At 36.2% G+C, this 18,574-nt stretch overlaps 1 protein-coding gene across 1 annotated transcript in view; it reads right to left on the bottom strand.

The window, feature by feature from the left end:
• Window positions 1-1,316: 1,316 nt before the first annotated feature.
• Window positions 1,317-18,574, bottom strand: part of LOC105042925 (uncharacterized) — a 55,667-nt gene continuing 38,409 nt past the window's right edge. Inside the window, 8 exon segments of the mRNA XM_010920294.4 lie at window positions 1,317-1,668; window positions 1,762-1,812; window positions 7,534-7,611; window positions 7,696-7,815; window positions 9,764-9,836; window positions 12,034-12,096; window positions 15,728-15,798; window positions 16,209-16,334. Coding sequence (XP_010918596.2) covers window positions 1,558-1,668; window positions 1,762-1,812; window positions 7,534-7,611; window positions 7,696-7,815; window positions 9,764-9,836; window positions 12,034-12,096; window positions 15,728-15,798; window positions 16,209-16,334 — 693 coding nt within the window. The 3' untranslated portion in view covers window positions 1,317-1,557.

Genomic DNA, 18,574 nt, shown 5'->3' with positions numbered 1-18,574 from the left:
CGAGCCTCCCACAATCTTGCTTGCTCCCTGAAGGAGAGAGATGATGCTCCAGCCAAAAATGAATAATTTATCTACCCTGCTGTAATAACGAAAAATGTCCACTGATGTCCATATGCTTTCTCTTACATATATTATGAAGGCAAACACTGGAGCTTTGATGCCAGCGATCAGTAATAATATACATGTAATATGCATTATAAATACCAACAGAAAAATGGTGAGTAAAAACCACGACTATAACCACCTGTTGCCACCTTGAAAAATAAACAGAAAAGGAACTATACATATTGGCAGCGTTCAGCAAGGTTATACATGCCCATGCTGGTAAAAGAAGACGCTCCAGCTCCCAAAACCTGATGAAGATGGTATCTGAACCCGGTCACTCGGTGTGACAACCATAAAGCATCCTCTATTATTACAAACACTTCATCCATTTAAACATACATAGATATATGTATGTATGTACGTACGTCGGCATTGGAAAAGTATACAACAAAGGAGGCTGAGTTAATGACCTACCAATCCTTAAGAATATGAGAGAGAATTTGTTACGTTACAACAGGCTTTTGCATGGTCTAGCCCAACATTTAAAGTTTCACAAATTCATACCATTAAAATAAAGAAAAATGAAGATAAGAAATGACATGATTTCTTTAATCCAAAATATGGTTCCACAATAGCATGCTGCTGTGAGATAAAATACGTCTACATTAACAGTTAGAATTCCTGAATCATTATACCATAACAACAGATTCAACTGAGACTTCACATGATTCATACCAATATATGGGCATCGGGTTAATGCTCCGGATACCTCATATCTAGTGCACGACCCATCTGAGGCCGAGATGCCATTTATTTGTCTGGGTTGGATGCTGAACGACCAATTTCTACTTGTATATTCATGCACATCTTGTACAAGCCAGGGGCGAACCTTGCTTCAATGTCCTGTGGCATGCTTTTATAGAGAATACCAGGCCAACAGCAACCGAGTGAGACTTCATACATATATAACATGCATTTGCTCCATTCATCAGTCATCACACTGGACATCAACATTAGGCATAAAGATAAAATCTTGCAATAAATGACAACCCGCGAACCAACTTTCAAAAGAAAGGGAAGGGCCTGCTCCTGAATAATAAACTCACCAAATGGAAAGAACATTTATGTCCACTGTCATTATGAAAATCATTTGTCAGAACATAGGTCTTTCCTGTGATTCGTAATATCATGTTCACTCTCATCACTGCGAAATGATATATAAGTGCTGTTTGTCGTACAGATCATTATGTACTAGTTCTTTGTATAAGCAGTTTAGCAGCTTATATGAACGAGTAATCTATATTATTGACTGCAAGCCCAAGTTTGGATTGGATACACATGATATTTCTGTTTTAAGAGGACTATGATACAAAATTATAGTTTGGAAAAGAAAATATACACCAAAGAACAATGGGAATAGGAGATGCTTATTTCACATCTACAGAAGAAATAAGATGGGGGAAAAATCACAAATAAACTTTACAAGCTGCAGAAAATTGTACATCTTCAACTTTAAACGCCAGTTTCAATTCTGTCTAGGACTTCTAACCTTGCCTTCCTTTTCCAACCTTTCATAGTAGCAACAAGGTTAATTAATCCTACAATTTGGCTCTTACTGTATTCCTGCAGATAAAAGCAACAAATTATCAAAGCGACAAGAAAGCTACAATTCATACAATCTGCACATAAACAATTACAAAGAAAGACCACTCTTACTGGATGAGCTCGTGCCCAGTGCACATATTCAGTCTCTGGAAGATAGTAGGCCTGTTTTTGTGGAGAAAAAAACAGTAGCTAATGAATGGCCACGGATCATTGGCAACATGTAATAATGTAGAGCAATATATACCCAATGCTGAATTTTAGATGCAAATGAAGAGCATATGCAAGGCCTAACTGAAGAATAGCAAAACAATGAGAATGTTGGATTAGGAACATGAAATTGTCATGATGTTCATGCTCAGATTTTAGGAACATGAATCTTGCTCTCCTTGACAATGCATACCAACTGTTGCTTCTCATGTTCTTGAAGACTGCCAAGAACAATTTAGAAGGCCTTGAAGAAGATGTGCATGTGATATACATATGACAAATATTTAGTCAATTTCTGAGATCTGAAAATTTCAAGTAGGATCAATATGATGATGGAACATGATGCCTCCAATGGGCTTGTTTACATTAGCCTGATTTTTACCAACCCCCCAGCTGTGATATTAAGACAAAGCATAGGGAGTTGCAAATTGTTGATTCTTGCCTGACTTACATCTTTACAAGAAAACATGCTACCTCCCAGTATCCTCTGCAGTAAACTACAATGTTTTATGCAGTCTACTCCCAAGTCCAAAATCCATTAGTCCCATCAGGAATTCTGTGACACCTGACTTATATTTATCTAGTGGCTGCGGTGCATAACCAGAATCATCATCATCGGTATCATCATAATCATATCAATCATGGTTTTAAACCTCACTGAAATGGGATGGGAGCACTGGTAACATTCCAACCAAAAAAAGGCACCAGGATGCCCTTCGGGCCCCTGAGATCCTTGAAAATGGGGCATCCCTAACTGAGTCAGGTTGATACCCTCAGTACTGGCCAGTACAAATCCCAGTTTGCTGGTACAATGCACAAATCAAGCCTCTTGGTTGAAATGGGTCAGTACCAGCCGTATCGAGACCGGTCTGACAAGTTCATAAGAGGCACTGAGCGGTGTAGGAGTCATGTGATGTGCTTTATAAGGACAGCTCACAAGAGGCGCTGCCTCTCTTTTGACCATTTAGGCAGAGTGAGTGCAAAAGAGGAAGGATAGAGAGAGAGAAGGAGAAAGAGGAAGAAAGGAGAGGAGAAGTGGGTGGAGGGTGAGGTGGGGGCCATTGCCAACAGCATGCATGCAGGAAAATCCAGATCCTGTAAGCCCCTTCATCTCCCCATTGTTTTGAAGGCTAAAAATTGGCAAGTTAGGGAAAGTAATACCAAAATCTTTGTTTGAAAAGAATTTTGAATTATTTTTGAATCATGTTACAACACAGTGATTTTTTGTTTTTAAGGACTATTTTATTTCCATGAATTATTACTATTTTTTTGAATTCAAATATCAATAATGAAATTCAGCTCTGAAAAAATTCGTAACATGCTTGCATCTTTAGCATGCATATGCTTCCATTTTTTCGGCTGGGATAAGATGATCTGGTGGCTCGTTTAGGAGCTCCAGTTCTCAGCTCGACTTTGGGATCATTTTTAAATTATCCCATGAAAATGGCATCCAACCAGCCAATGAAAAATACAAGTGGCACCCATTTAAGGTTCCTAAGAAATCCCTCAGAGAAATCTGTTTTCCAAAATATTTAATATTATTTAATTTTTGCATCAAAAAATAACTAAAAATACATAACTTCCAAAACTATTTTAAAAAATGAACATGTCCTAAAATCTGAATACAATTTATGAAAGCAATGTTTATGCATTTAAATAATTAATGGATCTTTCTTCATTTCTAAATAATTTTTTATGGTAAAACTTTAAAATAGGAAAAAATAATTAAATGTAAAAGAACATGGGACATGGAGCATGCATCAATAATTATTAGGATAAACATAATGGTTATCTTGATGGTTGTTGATTGAGATGCTTTTGAGATTTTTAAGTTATTTTTAAAGAATAATTGCCTAAAATCACAAAAATATCTGAAAAAATGTTAAAAACATGCAACAGGCATCAAGAATTAATAAATGTATTTTCAATTAGTTACACTGCATTGCGGATTAAGAAAATCTATTTCATATTTATTGTTGTACGTGTAAGGAGTGCCAGCCCTTAGGTGGTACAATAAATACTCATCATACAAAACTATAGGAGCACCATTCTCTTGTCCAAACTAAATAAAATTTACAGAATTATGCAAGCATGCCCTTGTCATCAAAATTAACAATCTATCTTCGCAATCATGTCAACAGAGGGGTTTACACAAAAACAAACTGTTAAGTGCTACTGACCTTAAGTAGATGATTGCAAGGTTCATAGGAAACATTAAATGTGAAATACTAAGAAAGATGGTCACACATAATTTTTCCTACATAGTTTCAACCATATATTTGCATTGAGCTGCACGTAATAATTTCTTTCTGTGTGAACTCTTTTCTGACATGATTAGGAAGAGTGATGGTCAAATTTATGAAGGTGAGGATATATTTACTCTTTCAGTTCTTTTGCATAAGCCTTTCAATTTTATTTGTCTGGACAAGAGAATGCAGCTCCGCCTTCCCTAAAGCCGCCCATTTTTAGCATGGACAAGGCTTTGCACCTTTTATCATGTTCTTTTTGGAAATTCAAAAGTGAGTTAATATCGATGATTCTATAATGATAGCATGCATTGTTAGCCACATTTCACTTCTAGTTATTGCTAGTTTCTTACACCTTGTTGAAAAGCATGAGTGTTGCTACCAGTATCGATGCTCCCGATCACACACCCTATGAAAATTACTAAAACATGGGGAAAAAAAAAAAACAAAATTCAACTACCATTACACATCAGAAAGCCCAAAAAATTGGAAAAACAGAAAAGAAACAAAAAAGACCAATTAAAGTTGCGGCTTAGTATGTGACTGCTATGAAACCCGTACCACGTCAGTACAGAATGGATCAGTAAAACCACTACCACTGCTACTATCGTTACTTAATGATATCACTAGAGGCCAACCAAATATTCCCGATTTTAACCAGCCAAGCTCCATGGCAAGCCCAAATCAACCAAGCTCCATGATATACATATCCTTAATAGTACAGCTGGTGTGTGAAGTATGAGTTTGCAGCCAATCTTTGTGATTTTTCTTTTAAAGTCTCCTTGATCACGAAAGCCTCACCTACATCTCCTTGAATTTTCGTCACCCTCTATGCCATCTACCCAAACCAATGGCTTCCTCCATCAGGGAATGAGTTCTCAAAACTTGAATACTCAAAACCATGAGTATAATCAGCATGGCAATTCCAAGTCTCAAACAATGCAAGGTACAAAGTCAAGAACTCAATCTATCTTCTCAATTCTTTGATCTCAATGTCTTTGAGATCACAATCCAGTCACCATGGCTCTTTACAAACATCTAACTTACCTTGCTAGTTTTGGTTCTGGTTCCTCCAATGACCTACTATCGTTTTACAGCAAAGCAATACCAGCACAGAGCAATGAGGCTCTGACACCAACTGGTTCGCCCTAAAAATATTGCAAATTGAAGAGAGATGCAAGGACAAAAAAACATAGGGTGGAACAAACTATTCCACTAAGATATTACAATTTTATCAAATTCAGAGTCCACCATCAAGCTAAGATGAGGCCACTTATATAGTGAAATCTTACAAATTTGTGAAACATAGAAAATTTTTAAATCTCTCCAAAGTTCCCATGAGTATAAATCACATTAATGTAGAACATACTCTGAAATCCCGAGACTATTCGAACTTGACTTACGAAATTGAGAATGGAAATTTCCTGGAAACAAAAAATTCCATGTCTAGGCTCTCATTTCTCCCAAAAATAATGGAACTTGAGCACAAAATCTGGGACTGATTAACTCCATCCATCAGTAGGAATGTTCAGCTTATGCAATTCTGATGAGTGGACAGAAAGTTGATGCCCAATATAGTGAGCATTGCACAGATTTGTGTCTCATTCATCAATCATGCTTTTCTTGCTCTGATCTTTCTTCACAAAAATAATCCACTACTATGATGACCACAACAAGAGATAATTGCATTGGAAGAAAGAATTATTTGCACCCATATCCACTTCAAATGCCCATCAGTTCTTATGTTTCTATCCGTACCTCCTTTTCCCACAAGAATGACAACCAATAAAAAATTTGTTTTGGTTGAGGTTCACCTAGGATTTTAAATTTCATTAAGATCCTTAGTCTTCAAACTTCATCAACTTGACAATAATTAGGTTTACAAGAGTAGCAAACCTTAAAACCTAGACATACAAATGGCCATTCGTACATGAGGAAATGGATGGCAGTCAAGGTGTAGAACTACTACAATGCTGGTGTATCGTGGTGACATATCGGTACGATACAAACCATGGCATGACCTCACATCTGCTCATGGTTTTGGAAATACAGGGAGGTATGGCATAGTATGCACCAGTTTAAATGGTATGGTCAATTTTTCGGATATACTGGTTGCTGATTTCAAGGTCTCTTGTTTTGACGCCCCAAAAAAAGCCCTTGTTCCCAACCTTGTTCACCAGTTCTCTGGAGTTCTCCCACACTAGGATGTCTAAAGCAACCAACCAATTTATAAGTTTTGACCTGAATGCAAGAATCATTAACATCTAGCCTTGAACATTCAGAAAGAGCATATCTTGATCCACATAAACAAATTAGCCAAGGATTTCATACTCAAGTGAGTGCTTTTCAACATAAGTAGCTTTATTAGGCGTTCAATCTTAGCATAACCTAGAAGTATGGCATGATAGTGGCTTCACTAGAAGGCAAACTCATGTTGAATTTTTGCCACTCTGAAGGGCAACATGAATGAACTTACACTTAATCCAACACAAGCATAACCAAGTCTAAATTTGGTATTATTAACTTGTCTATGTAAAGAGGGTTCCCTATGCGATTAGCTGCATTAAGCCTAGTTGTCAGAACAATGAATTTGATGAAATATATGTATCATCAATAACTGGAGCCAAATACAAATCAAGATTTGATAGTCGCTTTTTCTAGGCTCTGTCTCCAACATTTTGATATCATAAGGTGGTCATCATTGTAGGCCCATGTTCTGCCAAGCAATAAACATAGCCAACCTTAGCTACATTTTATAGATCTTTTACCTTTAAATTTTTTTCTTCAAAATCTTTACCATTTCCAAGTAACCTCTAAATTACGAAATAAGTAGATCAAATATAGGATTTCATTTTCCCTAGGATACAAAATAATATATTAAATTATTGATCCAGATGGTTTACGGGTTAGCATCATTGACATAGGAACAATGCCATTTCTTTATCTTCGAGAGTCAACAAATGGCAGGTTTCTTTCCTAAAATATATTTCTACAAAAACATCTCAGATTCCAAGTCATAGCGCTCGACTTAGAAATTTTAGTATGTAATTACAAACTCAGCCAAGCAGATTCCAGACTAAGATGAATCACAGAGCCCTTCACAAGGATTCTGAGTGTGACATCAGGCATGTTCCTCTCTTCAACAACATCAGGTAGAATAAGAAGGGTAATGGAATTCAAAACCGATGCCAAACTAGCCCACACTACATAACAGGAAGACAATTGTTCACTATGATAATGGATATTTAACTTTCCCACTAGGTACCAGTTTTCATACTATAAAATTTCATACCGAAACTGAAGATTCACAATCCTCATTTTCAAAATGATTCCCGTAAGACATATACAAATATTTGAACATATAAAAGCACATGGATGAGAAGCTAATTCACACTAATGTAGTACACTCTAGAATGAACACTAGGGTTACCTTGATAAATGTTTCAACAACTTGCAGCTTTGGCTTCACATTTATGGAAACAAAGTGCTGTAGTCCATTAATTAAGACCTGGGGGTAGCAGGGAAAAGAAAAACATTAATAATTCCAAGTGTCCATTTAACTTCACTCATATGCATGCATAAATTGTAAAACCTGAAGGTCTAATGACATTAAGGCTCGTCCTTCATCAGTGCATCTCTTTACTCGTGATAGGCCTTCAATAAGTACTTCTGCAACATTTTCAAGCCCATATTCTAGGAGGAGGTTCTGAACCTGGTATACATTATAAAAGAATATGACCACTAGAAAGTCTGTCTTTTATAAGCAAGTACTAGTAAAGAATAACATACCAACTGAATTGCAACTATCTAAAGTAATACCATGGGATTTCAATATCCGTAGAGAAGACATAGAAGTTTAACTGTCAACTATTGCATACGTAATGGATATGGTCTAGATATAGAACCTTACATTATTCTCCTTCAGTTAATACATACATACATACTCTAGGAGGAGGTCCTGAACGTGGTATACATTATAAAAGAATATGACCACTAGAAAGTCTGTCTTTTATAAGCAAGTACTAGTAAAGAATAACATACCAACTGAATTGCAACTATCTAAAGTAATACCATGGGATTTCAATATCCGTAGAGAAGACATGGAAGTTTAACTGTCAACTATTGCATACGTAATGGATATGGTCTAGATATAGAACCTTACATTATTCTCCTTCAGTTAATACATACATACATACTCTAGGAGGAGGTCCTGAACGTGGTATACATTATAAAAGAATATGACCACTAGAAAGTCTGTCTTTTATAAGCAAGTACTAGTAAAGGATAACATACCAACTGAATTGCAACTATCTAAAGTAATACCATGGGAATTCAATACATACGTATCATGGGATTTTACCATGGGATTTCAACATACATACATACATACATATGTATGTATATACATGTATATATAAAAGGCCTTCTACTAGAAACATGAATGAGGCATTTGATGCTCAAAGAGCAAGCCAAACTAAAATATTTAAGCAAATTCTCCACCAAAAGAAAAAGCACATCCATACCCAAACCAGTCTATCAAATTTATTTAAGCAATTAGAAGCAAACAGCTAAAGTTGAAAATATATGGACAAAGGTTCATCGTCTCGATATCAGACCCTATACCCATACCATTCTATTACAATGTTTGTATTGACCCTGTACCTATACCATTCTATTACAATGTTTGTATGTGGTACATTATTGTAAGGTTCAACGTACCGAGTGTCAATATGGTATGATATGGTACGATATCATATATCAATTCAGTACCAGTATGGTACCAATCAGTATGGCAAATCTTGTATAGACTATATATAATTCTAAGATGTTCCCATTAATTATCTAGGAAAAAGAATTTAACTTTAAAGATGTAAGGTGATAGACTCATGCAGTTTAAACATTAATTTTATTGGGTGAAATAAATTAAAGATCCTTGGACAGCTATTTCTCCCTAGCTTAGACGACAATGCATAATTAAAGCAACTAAGATTCTGCAAACTTGATTTATTACTCATTGACCTACAAAGCCTTCATCCGAATTACCATTCACCGTAGGCAAATGATCAAGAGCCCTAATGCAGTCAAGCTCATATCATACACTTAATTGGCATAACAACATTATTGATCATTAAATAACATGAAGATCCTTCCCATCATAGGAAACTTATAATGGTCTAATTTTCTACAAAATCTATGAGACTAAGATGGTCCGGGATCATTAGAATTCAGTTAAGTAACACATATCACCAGGATCAGTCCAAACATATGATCAAAAATCCAGTCAACATGCGATTAAATAGCATGCCTACTAAAAGTATGTGCATGAGATTGAAAATCAAAACAAAGTAAACGGATATCCATTGCTCTGTCTTTTGCTCAGGTTTACTAGATCACATTCTCTTTGTTTATTCCCCTTTTAGTAGTTTTATGTTGTTTCACCAGATTTACACCAACATTATGAATTCTAGTGTCCTAATGATATGAACAATCTTAGGAGTCAATAAGTCATTGTATGTGATGTATGGTATAAACTTGCTAGTGAAGAGACATAGTGAAGATGAAACTAGGATATAGTAAACAATATCTATGAACAAGTGACATGAATTGTCACTGGCCAACATAGTTTGAACATTGAAAATTAGAAAGGCAAATACAATTACCTCCTTAGAGATTCCACCATGTGCAAGCCTTGTCTTATAATGTTTAAATTCTCCCAACAACAAGTCAACATATCTATTAACACAGGAAATATGCCATGCCAATCATTATAGAATCTTAAGATAATCGCAATAAGCAAAAGCTATATAACAGAACAGCAAAGCTGTTATTAAAGAACAAAATTTAGTAGCATCACCAGTAAATGCATTTAATAACTTCAGCTGTCTCTTAGTAGTGATGAAAAATGTGTCTTTGTATACCTCAACTATAAAGTTGAGACAAGATTAACTTTCTAGCCTGCTGACTTGGCATCCTAGAGTGGATATGAACAGTGATGAAACCAATTGAATTGATCAAATATTGGGCTACCAAGGATTTAGCAAAAGATTATTATGAAACTTTTGAATGTCAAAAACAAAATAAGCAATCTTGAAAGTTGAAACAGTGTTGCACGAGTTGAAGATGCACAACCATACATTCCTATAAGCAATCATCCAATATCTGTAATCAAATTGTGTAGACCACATTCAATAGCATATGAATGCGATGTATGAATATAATATTATGCACATACAGAACTACCTTTTCGACATTATCCTAACACTATAAAATTGGGATGGTTCATAATTTAATTCCCATAATACCCCTAATTAGGATTTTTTCAATTAATGATGCCCCACACTTAATCTCAGCATGCTCTTTCCTATCACACATCCGTTATCACTAGGATCTCAACCATCCTAATGTCTCTTGACCCATCCAAATTCTAACCCCAAAAACTCAATTTTATTGTCAATTTGGCACTGCATAACCCTTCATTCAATAAGCTCTAGGATCTCCATCAGGGCTCTCAAAACTAGTATGAGCAGGGACAACTCCCATCCAAGTTTTCTCCCCTTCTCTCTTCTGCCTTTCTCCTCTGCCTCTCTTCCTTTCCCTCCCCTTCCCACTTCTTCCTTCCACCTTCCCCCCTTGCTTCCCTTCTCTTTTCTCTATTCCTATCCCTTCCTCTCCCCTTCTTTCTTCCCTCTTTTGTTTCCCCCTCTCTCCCTCCCCTTCTCTTTTCTCCCATTTATTTTGGCAAGTGACATTGTCCAATGTCCTTCATCAGCAATGAGTGGGGGCAGCATCTAAGAAGATGGTGATCATCCAAATGAAATAGTTGTGGGAGAGGCAAACCCACTTGATGAGGATGATGAAAACAATGAGCTTGGGGAGGGTGTCAGTGATGACAAAGTGGAGTTTCTTAGCTTAGGATTAGATGCAGATGAAGTGGAAAGAGAGAGAATAATGGTGGCCAATAAGTGGCAGCATCAGGAAAGATGAGCTGAGGGTAGCGACAAAGCAAAGGTTCTTGCTACAAGGGTTGTTGGTGAAGATGCACTAAAAGGAGAGACACAGAATGGTGAAAGCAATCAAATGGAGGAGAAATAGATTTTCAAATTTCAAATTACAACATTGTTGGACAATTACATTGGAACTGCATTTATATTTGGATGGGCTGGACAGACGTATGTTGTAGGTCAGTTCATGTGATATATAAGCCAATTTTTTATCAAGCTGAGATTTGGTGTTTAGGCTGGATATGGTCCCTGAGTTCTCTTCCTTCTAATTTTTTTGCTTTTCTTGCTCTACTTTCTTGCCTTTTTCTCCCTTTTTGTATGCTTCTCTTGCATCATTTTATTTATCAATGAAGTGCGAGGTGGCTTGCCATTTTGCTCAAAGAACACTCTTCGTAAAATCATTTTTCCCAAAATTAGGTTAAAGGTAGAGATTAATTAGCAATCAATCATAATGCTCTCTGTTTTCTCATGATACATGCATGTAATATAAAGCAAGGTTCACCATCTCAATATCGAACCCAATACTAGTGAAATTCTACTATAGTATCGGTACGCGGTATAGTATAGTACGTCCATATTGGTACAGGGCCGTTCGGCATACCAACATGCTGAACATGTTTTTTTTATAATGCATGAACATCAACAACCAACATGCTGAGATTAAAGTTGAAAAATTTAGAAGTTTTCAGTAACAATATTCCTTTTGAACTGTTGAAAGATGATCACATGCAAGTCTAGGCTTTTAATTTTTTTTGTGTCAAGATGGCACAAGATGATATTGATGTGATATTACATAAAAAGATAATCCAAAATGACAATAGAATGATAGTAGCCAAAAGTTAAAAACTCAACCAACAAGAATTTCACTTAAAAAGAAGACTAATAAAGGAAGAAAGGCCAAAGCATCCAAACATAGACATAAGACTGACCCATTGTGCTCTAACCCAAGCTCCTTCACCTCCCATTTCGCATTTGCGATCTTATCTGCATACCTAAGATACAAAATAAACCTATAAAAATGCAAAACCATAAAGACCTAAATTAACAAAGAATAGTAACCGAGAGAGCAAAAACAATACTGTTTGGATTCTTTGGAACATAAACCCTGCCTATACATCTTGCGTTAAGAAAATATGATACATAAGCTGGAAATGTTTACATCTGTGCCACTTAAATAATGTTGATGTGTACTTCAACTTAGACTACAGGTTTATAAATTGCAGAATTTGCAAAGCTTTCCTTTTTCATTGAGCATCTGCCAAACATGCAGAAATCAAACATGCAAAATTATTAACATAGGTTGTTGATCTGCAAACAAGGATTCAACTGCTGCTGGCACAAGGTATGAAAGTGAGTGGTCGGGTGTTGTAACGTACCAAAACTTCAAAAAGAGTTAAAAAAAGATGTTTGGCTTAGTTTGAGCCAACTGAAACAGGTTGATATGGTTTCGAACCCCTAGGAAAAATCCAACATCTGGCCTAGCATGCTACATGACAGCTAGCATAGGTTGCCGCCTGAATTACATTCTTAAACAATGAATAATTTGAAAAAATTTAATAAAAAACAGGACAACGATATTGAATGAATGAAAATTGTTTCGAAGAGGCAATTCCACATTAACAATGCTCAGTGGTAAGCTATCCTGATACTATTTTAAACCTAAACATCTCTTTGGTTTGCCGACATCTTGCTTAGCAGAGAGTCGTGGCTCATCTTTTCGCCTCCAAATCTGTCCCTATTCTCTCTAGTAAGTAACAAACAGACTCCCATACCGTAAGATGCCCTCACTTTGCAGCTCTCGTAGTCCCAAACCCATAGAGAGAGAGAGAGAGAGAGAGAGAGAGAGAGAGGCAGCCATGGTTTTATGTGCTTTGGTGCAGCATGAAATGGCATTTTACACAACATGTAAGAGACTGGCAGAGTGCACTGGCATAGTCCTAGCTGCATGAGATATTAGACATGGTGCAAGGCCAATGTATGTCAAGCACTTTGATTCCTGAATGATCCACATCACTTTTCTAGTTCTACTTTAACAAAACATTCCCCTTTTATGTGGAAAAGGCCCGTGTCAATAATTATGATCTTATATATGGACGATTCAATCTTGTTCATTTGCAACTAAATATTTTTTTTTGGCATTGGTTTAAAAAATGTATTGTTTTGATAGGGAGACTATTTCACTAATTGAGTCATAGGTATTTGACATATCCACACCAATGGATTTTCCACAAAGTGATGACAGAACATATAACTTGTACAAATCTTTCCATTTTCCAATTTGATCCAGTTCATATGTCTTTGTACATTGACAACTCAGCACAACATAGCATCCAGCAATATATACTGTGCCAATGTCAGGCTAACATGCTATCCACATGGGAAACTTCAATCCTTGGTCAAAACAGACATATTTAATCAGGAAACAAAAGAGTGCACTATAAACCCTTACAGATATTACAATCTAAAGAGAAGTCAGACAATGCAATCAAGTTAAAACATAAAGCTCGCATGTATTTGCATGTGCCTAATGCTAGTCTTGTGAATAAATAATAATGCTATTAATAAATATAGAGACAAGGGAAATAGAGAATTGCCACTTTATGAGAAAATTTGTGTAATAACTGGCACCCTCATTTTGTGAATGGACTCAAGTAACAACAAAGGTGACAAAAGATAAGAATTAAGTTATGCTTAGCAAAAGTGAAATATTAGATAAAGTGCATTATCAACAAATAGTAAATGACTGATACTACGACCATAATCCCACTCTTTACACTTAAATATATCTTCATTCTCCCAATGTATAACCTACAAGCATAGAGCATCACTCTGCATGCTAAAACATTCTTTGCATATTAAATAATAGTCAATTTACTTGTGGTTAGTACCACTCATCCTTGTAGCTTTTCAGCTCATATTCAATGATGCCTAACAAATCATGTGATAAAATTTTAAAGTGGGCAGGTTTCATACCAACCTTTTTTCCCCATTTTAACATTATATCATTGTTAGTCTGCAAATTGAGGCTGTCAGTACAGCATCGTATGATAACAATATAAAACAATAATATTCAAGTGAGGTTTGATGATTTCAAAAGTAACTGAACATGGTTTCTCTAATGATGCGACATTTTATGGATTTGTTATCATTTATTAGGCTAAAATCAATGAAATATATGAAACTACTGAAACTGAAACTCCCTCGACACAGCTAAGACTGAAACTGAAATTTTCAACCATGTCCTCAACATATGCATCCTTCCTCATCTAAGCCAGAGAAAAATAGTTTTCTTAGAATATTATTGACAAGCTCAAGGTATGCCAAACCAATACGGACAGGTGTGCTAGCCGACAACCCGTACGGTATGGTACTGGTCGATACCATACCAAACAGTAGCGTACTGCAACCAGCAGGAGAGAGGGAGAAGGGGAAGAAGGAGGGGAGGAGATAGCATCGAGGCCATGCCCCCGATCAAAAATCTGTCAAGGGTCAAGGTTAGGGTCTCGCTCCCCACTTCTCCTTCTACTTCTAGAATCGAGAGAGAGAGAGAGAGAAGGGGGGGGGTGCAACTCACCAAGACAGGAGGGCTTCGAATGGCATTGAGAGAGCAAGAGGAGCTTTGAGCCTTCGTTGAAAGAGGTGGGGGGGGGGGAGAGAGAGAGAGAGAGAGGAGGGGAAGGGGACTTAGTGGCTGAGAGGACTTCGAACGACATTGGGAGAGTTGAAAGAGCTTCGAGCCTTCATTTCAGATTCGAGAGGGAGGTAACCAATGGGCTTTGAACAACACAATCATATATCTTGTTTCAATGTGATGAACAATGCTGGTATCTGGTCTGGTTCAGCATGCACCGAACCAGCCGGTTTGGCATAGTTCGGCCAACACTGGACTGGTTATTAAGAAGATTACGTAACTTAGTTTATTTTCGGTGTAAGCCAAGTATTGACATGGTTGCACATCATGTTGTCATGTCAAATCTTAGGAGGATATGTGAAACAGTATTTCTATATCCTATCACCAATTTTGGTTAAGCAAATACCAAGACATGATCATAAGACTTTTAAAAGAACTTAAGATGAAAGTAGACCTTCATATATAAACTAGAGGAATTGTAAATAGCCAATGAACATTTCAGTTTCATTGTGAAACAAAACACAAATTCCATCATTTAATTCAAAATGAATGCTTCTTGTTATTGTTAACAACCCCCCCCCCCCTCCCACGGTGCAGTGGGGGCCGCAAATATCACTAGCGAGAAAAGAATCACAGAAATACTTGTATCGGTCTAATACCAGACAATTTAGAATAGCGGATAAATGAATCAAGAATAGCGGATAAATGAATCATACAATCATAAAGTTCAATAACACTAGCATGGCTCCCTTCCATTTACAGTATTATACACTACATACACATCAATTGCACTATTGGTAAGTCTAAGAATTACAGAATTGAGAAAACACACTGAAACGCTCATAATGATCTTTTAATAAAATGTGGCATACAATTCACAGCTCAAAGTATGAACTATGAAGAATTGCTAGAGCAACAATCAATAATATTCCATAAACATCCTATTTTCCAATTCAAGAAGCCTATATGTTAGGGGTTATCGACACTCCTACCCATTGATATGTAAAAGCAGATGTGCTGTTGTCCTATGAATATGCTTGGACAGATCTGGAACGGAATCTACCTGAAAACGGGGGCATATTTTGTCACAAAACAGGTCTAATTGGTATCACCAATATAAATTAAAGTATGAAGATTCAGAGAACAGATTTGAAGAATAATATCGAAGCTAATAGCTGCAAAAGAAGCAGAAGACATGATTCAACCTCTAAGGTATCAAACTAGTGCATAACAGGGTTTTTAAGTGCCAGATACCACCAGTCCAGTACATAGACCAGGAGAGCATCAGCAAAACACCCATTAAAACATTTTTAAAAATTTTAATAATAAAAATAGTTCTGCAAATTTTTAGCCTTTTTTTTCCAGATCAGCAGTGCACTCTATTGGCACCAATACTTGAAAGTTGAAACCTTGCCGCATAATGAAAGTTCCTAAGCATAACAATGTTTCAGTCATCACAAGAAGTAAATATACCAGATTACCAAAAAAATCTTCAACCATTGTTGCATTGTGCTGCAATAACATTGACTGGAGATGAGTTCTCGATCTATACAATAGTCGCGCAACTAGTGATATTGTTTCAGCACCTGCACATCTTTCCTGTAAAAAATGATAAAGTTATCAATGTATGAATAGCTCTTAGGGCAAACAGACATTCACATTTACTAGACTGCAGTAGTCAAGCTAGAGAAGGATGATCCATGGAATTAAATAAGTACACATCAATAAAGTGACCCCATGCCCGCCTCCCTCCCTGCCCTCTCAAGCAGTGTTCCAGAATGCAGTCTATCTGGCCACATATGCGGATGCACCCTTTTGGCCACATCACATTTCCTATAGGCAGTTACTGTATGTGGTCAGGGTGCATATGAGACGAAAAGGTTGTCTATACAGCATTACACAGCCACATATGCTGACCCACTTAGCACTATGGGACTGCATTATGTCCTGCTTGGCATTGTGCATCTACGCATTCTGCATGCGGATTCATGCAGATGTGACAGATTCAAGCTGACGATTGAGTTAAATGTGGGCTTCAGAATGGCTAGATACATGTATTATTAATAAAATTAGAATGTCAATTATCAGGATTGCTATTAAATATTAAGTTTCTAAGTAGTAAACACTTCTTGTTAGCCATTATTCTTACTAACATTGCTATTTTTTATTAAAACTAGCACTAGTACTATCATTTTTTTTTACTGTATTTACTTTTTACATATTTAAAAAATACTAACTGCATATATGCCTGTGCACGCGACATGGATACTGCATATTATGCACTATGCAGTCCCTTGACAATAATTAGATAGTTATATCATTCATGATTACTTAAGAATATCCTAAAGAGAATATTAGGCATAAGTATCGGCATTTTTTTTTCCTGAGCTTATTAAATATCATAACAAGGTGCTTATTTCAGACCATCCATATTCTCATATAAACTACTGTAGAGAATTAATAGAATAATGAACAATTCATACAACCACGGGCATGATACAATACAAGGACAACCTCAGAAATCTTTTTCTTTTAGAAGACAATGACAGAGATATTTTTTAAAGGAAAAAGTGGAAATGCACTACTATAGGGGCATGTGATCATAAAAATATTAATAACTTCTAAAGAGAAGAATATTTAACAAAGTTTTCAAACCATTTCAGCATAACAGATAACACTGATGGAAAGTAAAGATGCCATATTATAAGACCAAGATAGTCAGGATGTTTTTGGTGTATGTTTGGTAACACAAGGGCCATGATAGAAATGAGTGCGCCTAGTGGAAACTGGAGTAAAACAAAAAGAATGAAGAAAACATGGCTTGAAGTTGTGCCAACATTGCTGAAAAATAGCTGGAAAATGCACATATTGAGCTAGTTTACCATGAAAACAAATCAGCTCAGTTGCTGCAGCCAAAATGGGGCTAAGGCCATTTTTCTGATATTTACCCTTTTGGGAATAAGATTCATATCAGGGATAAAATTGCACTAAATGGCGAGAAGACAACTTATTCAACCATGTTTCAACTCATAAATACTCATTCTTCACTCTCCATAGAAACATAACTCCACCCTAACAAGAATTGAGCTTAAACAGTATTGTAGACCATTTTTTTTTTTCAAGCAGAAGGACACAGTTTTTAGGTTAAGCTTCACACTTCTTATACCAACAAAATCAAACAAAAAGCATGCATGATTATAACATGGTTCATTTATTTGTTGGAGGCTTTACAGTTTCATTGATATGTTTTCAAGCCTCTTTGCATTTACTAAATCTTATGAACCTGCTTTTAGGTTCAACATATAATGATCTCTACAATAAAAGCCTCCATGGCCAAACAATTTTTAGTGCTTAAACACTTTTATACATATTTACATATACATATGTTTATGTGTATGTGTATCTAGAAAAATCACGATAACATTCATAAATATCTGTGCATAATATTGATGAAATCACATCACCTAGCATGCTCAAAAGCCCAACAAAAGAATCCTTGTGTCTAATAGGCTTGTCATTATGTATCACAGGTCACAAAATGAATAGTTTCCCAACAATAAGAAATGATTTCTTATGTTAATTTTAGTTAGGGAATATCAAAACTTGTCTGACTGTATTTTGAGGTACAATTACTGAGAAAAGTTTTGATTGATGAATCAAAATGTTGATCATGCATTGTCGTACACAAAGGCTGGCTATGACTGGGAACATTAGCTCTGTTCTTGTACATCTACAAATGTTGCATTGTATGGGTTTGACATGAGAATGTGCTTTTGGTATTGCAGTATACTCGCACTATGGTGACCATGCCCTCATTTATTTATTACAAAGCCTTATTA

This window comes from Elaeis guineensis, chromosome 4 (assembly GCF_000442705.2).
Source record: "Elaeis guineensis isolate ETL-2024a chromosome 4, EG11, whole genome shotgun sequence".
NCBI lineage: Eukaryota > Viridiplantae > Streptophyta > Magnoliopsida > Arecales > Arecaceae > Elaeis > Elaeis guineensis.
The sequence above is the reverse complement of the archived record's forward strand: the minus strand, read 5'-3'. Positions and strand labels throughout refer to the sequence as shown.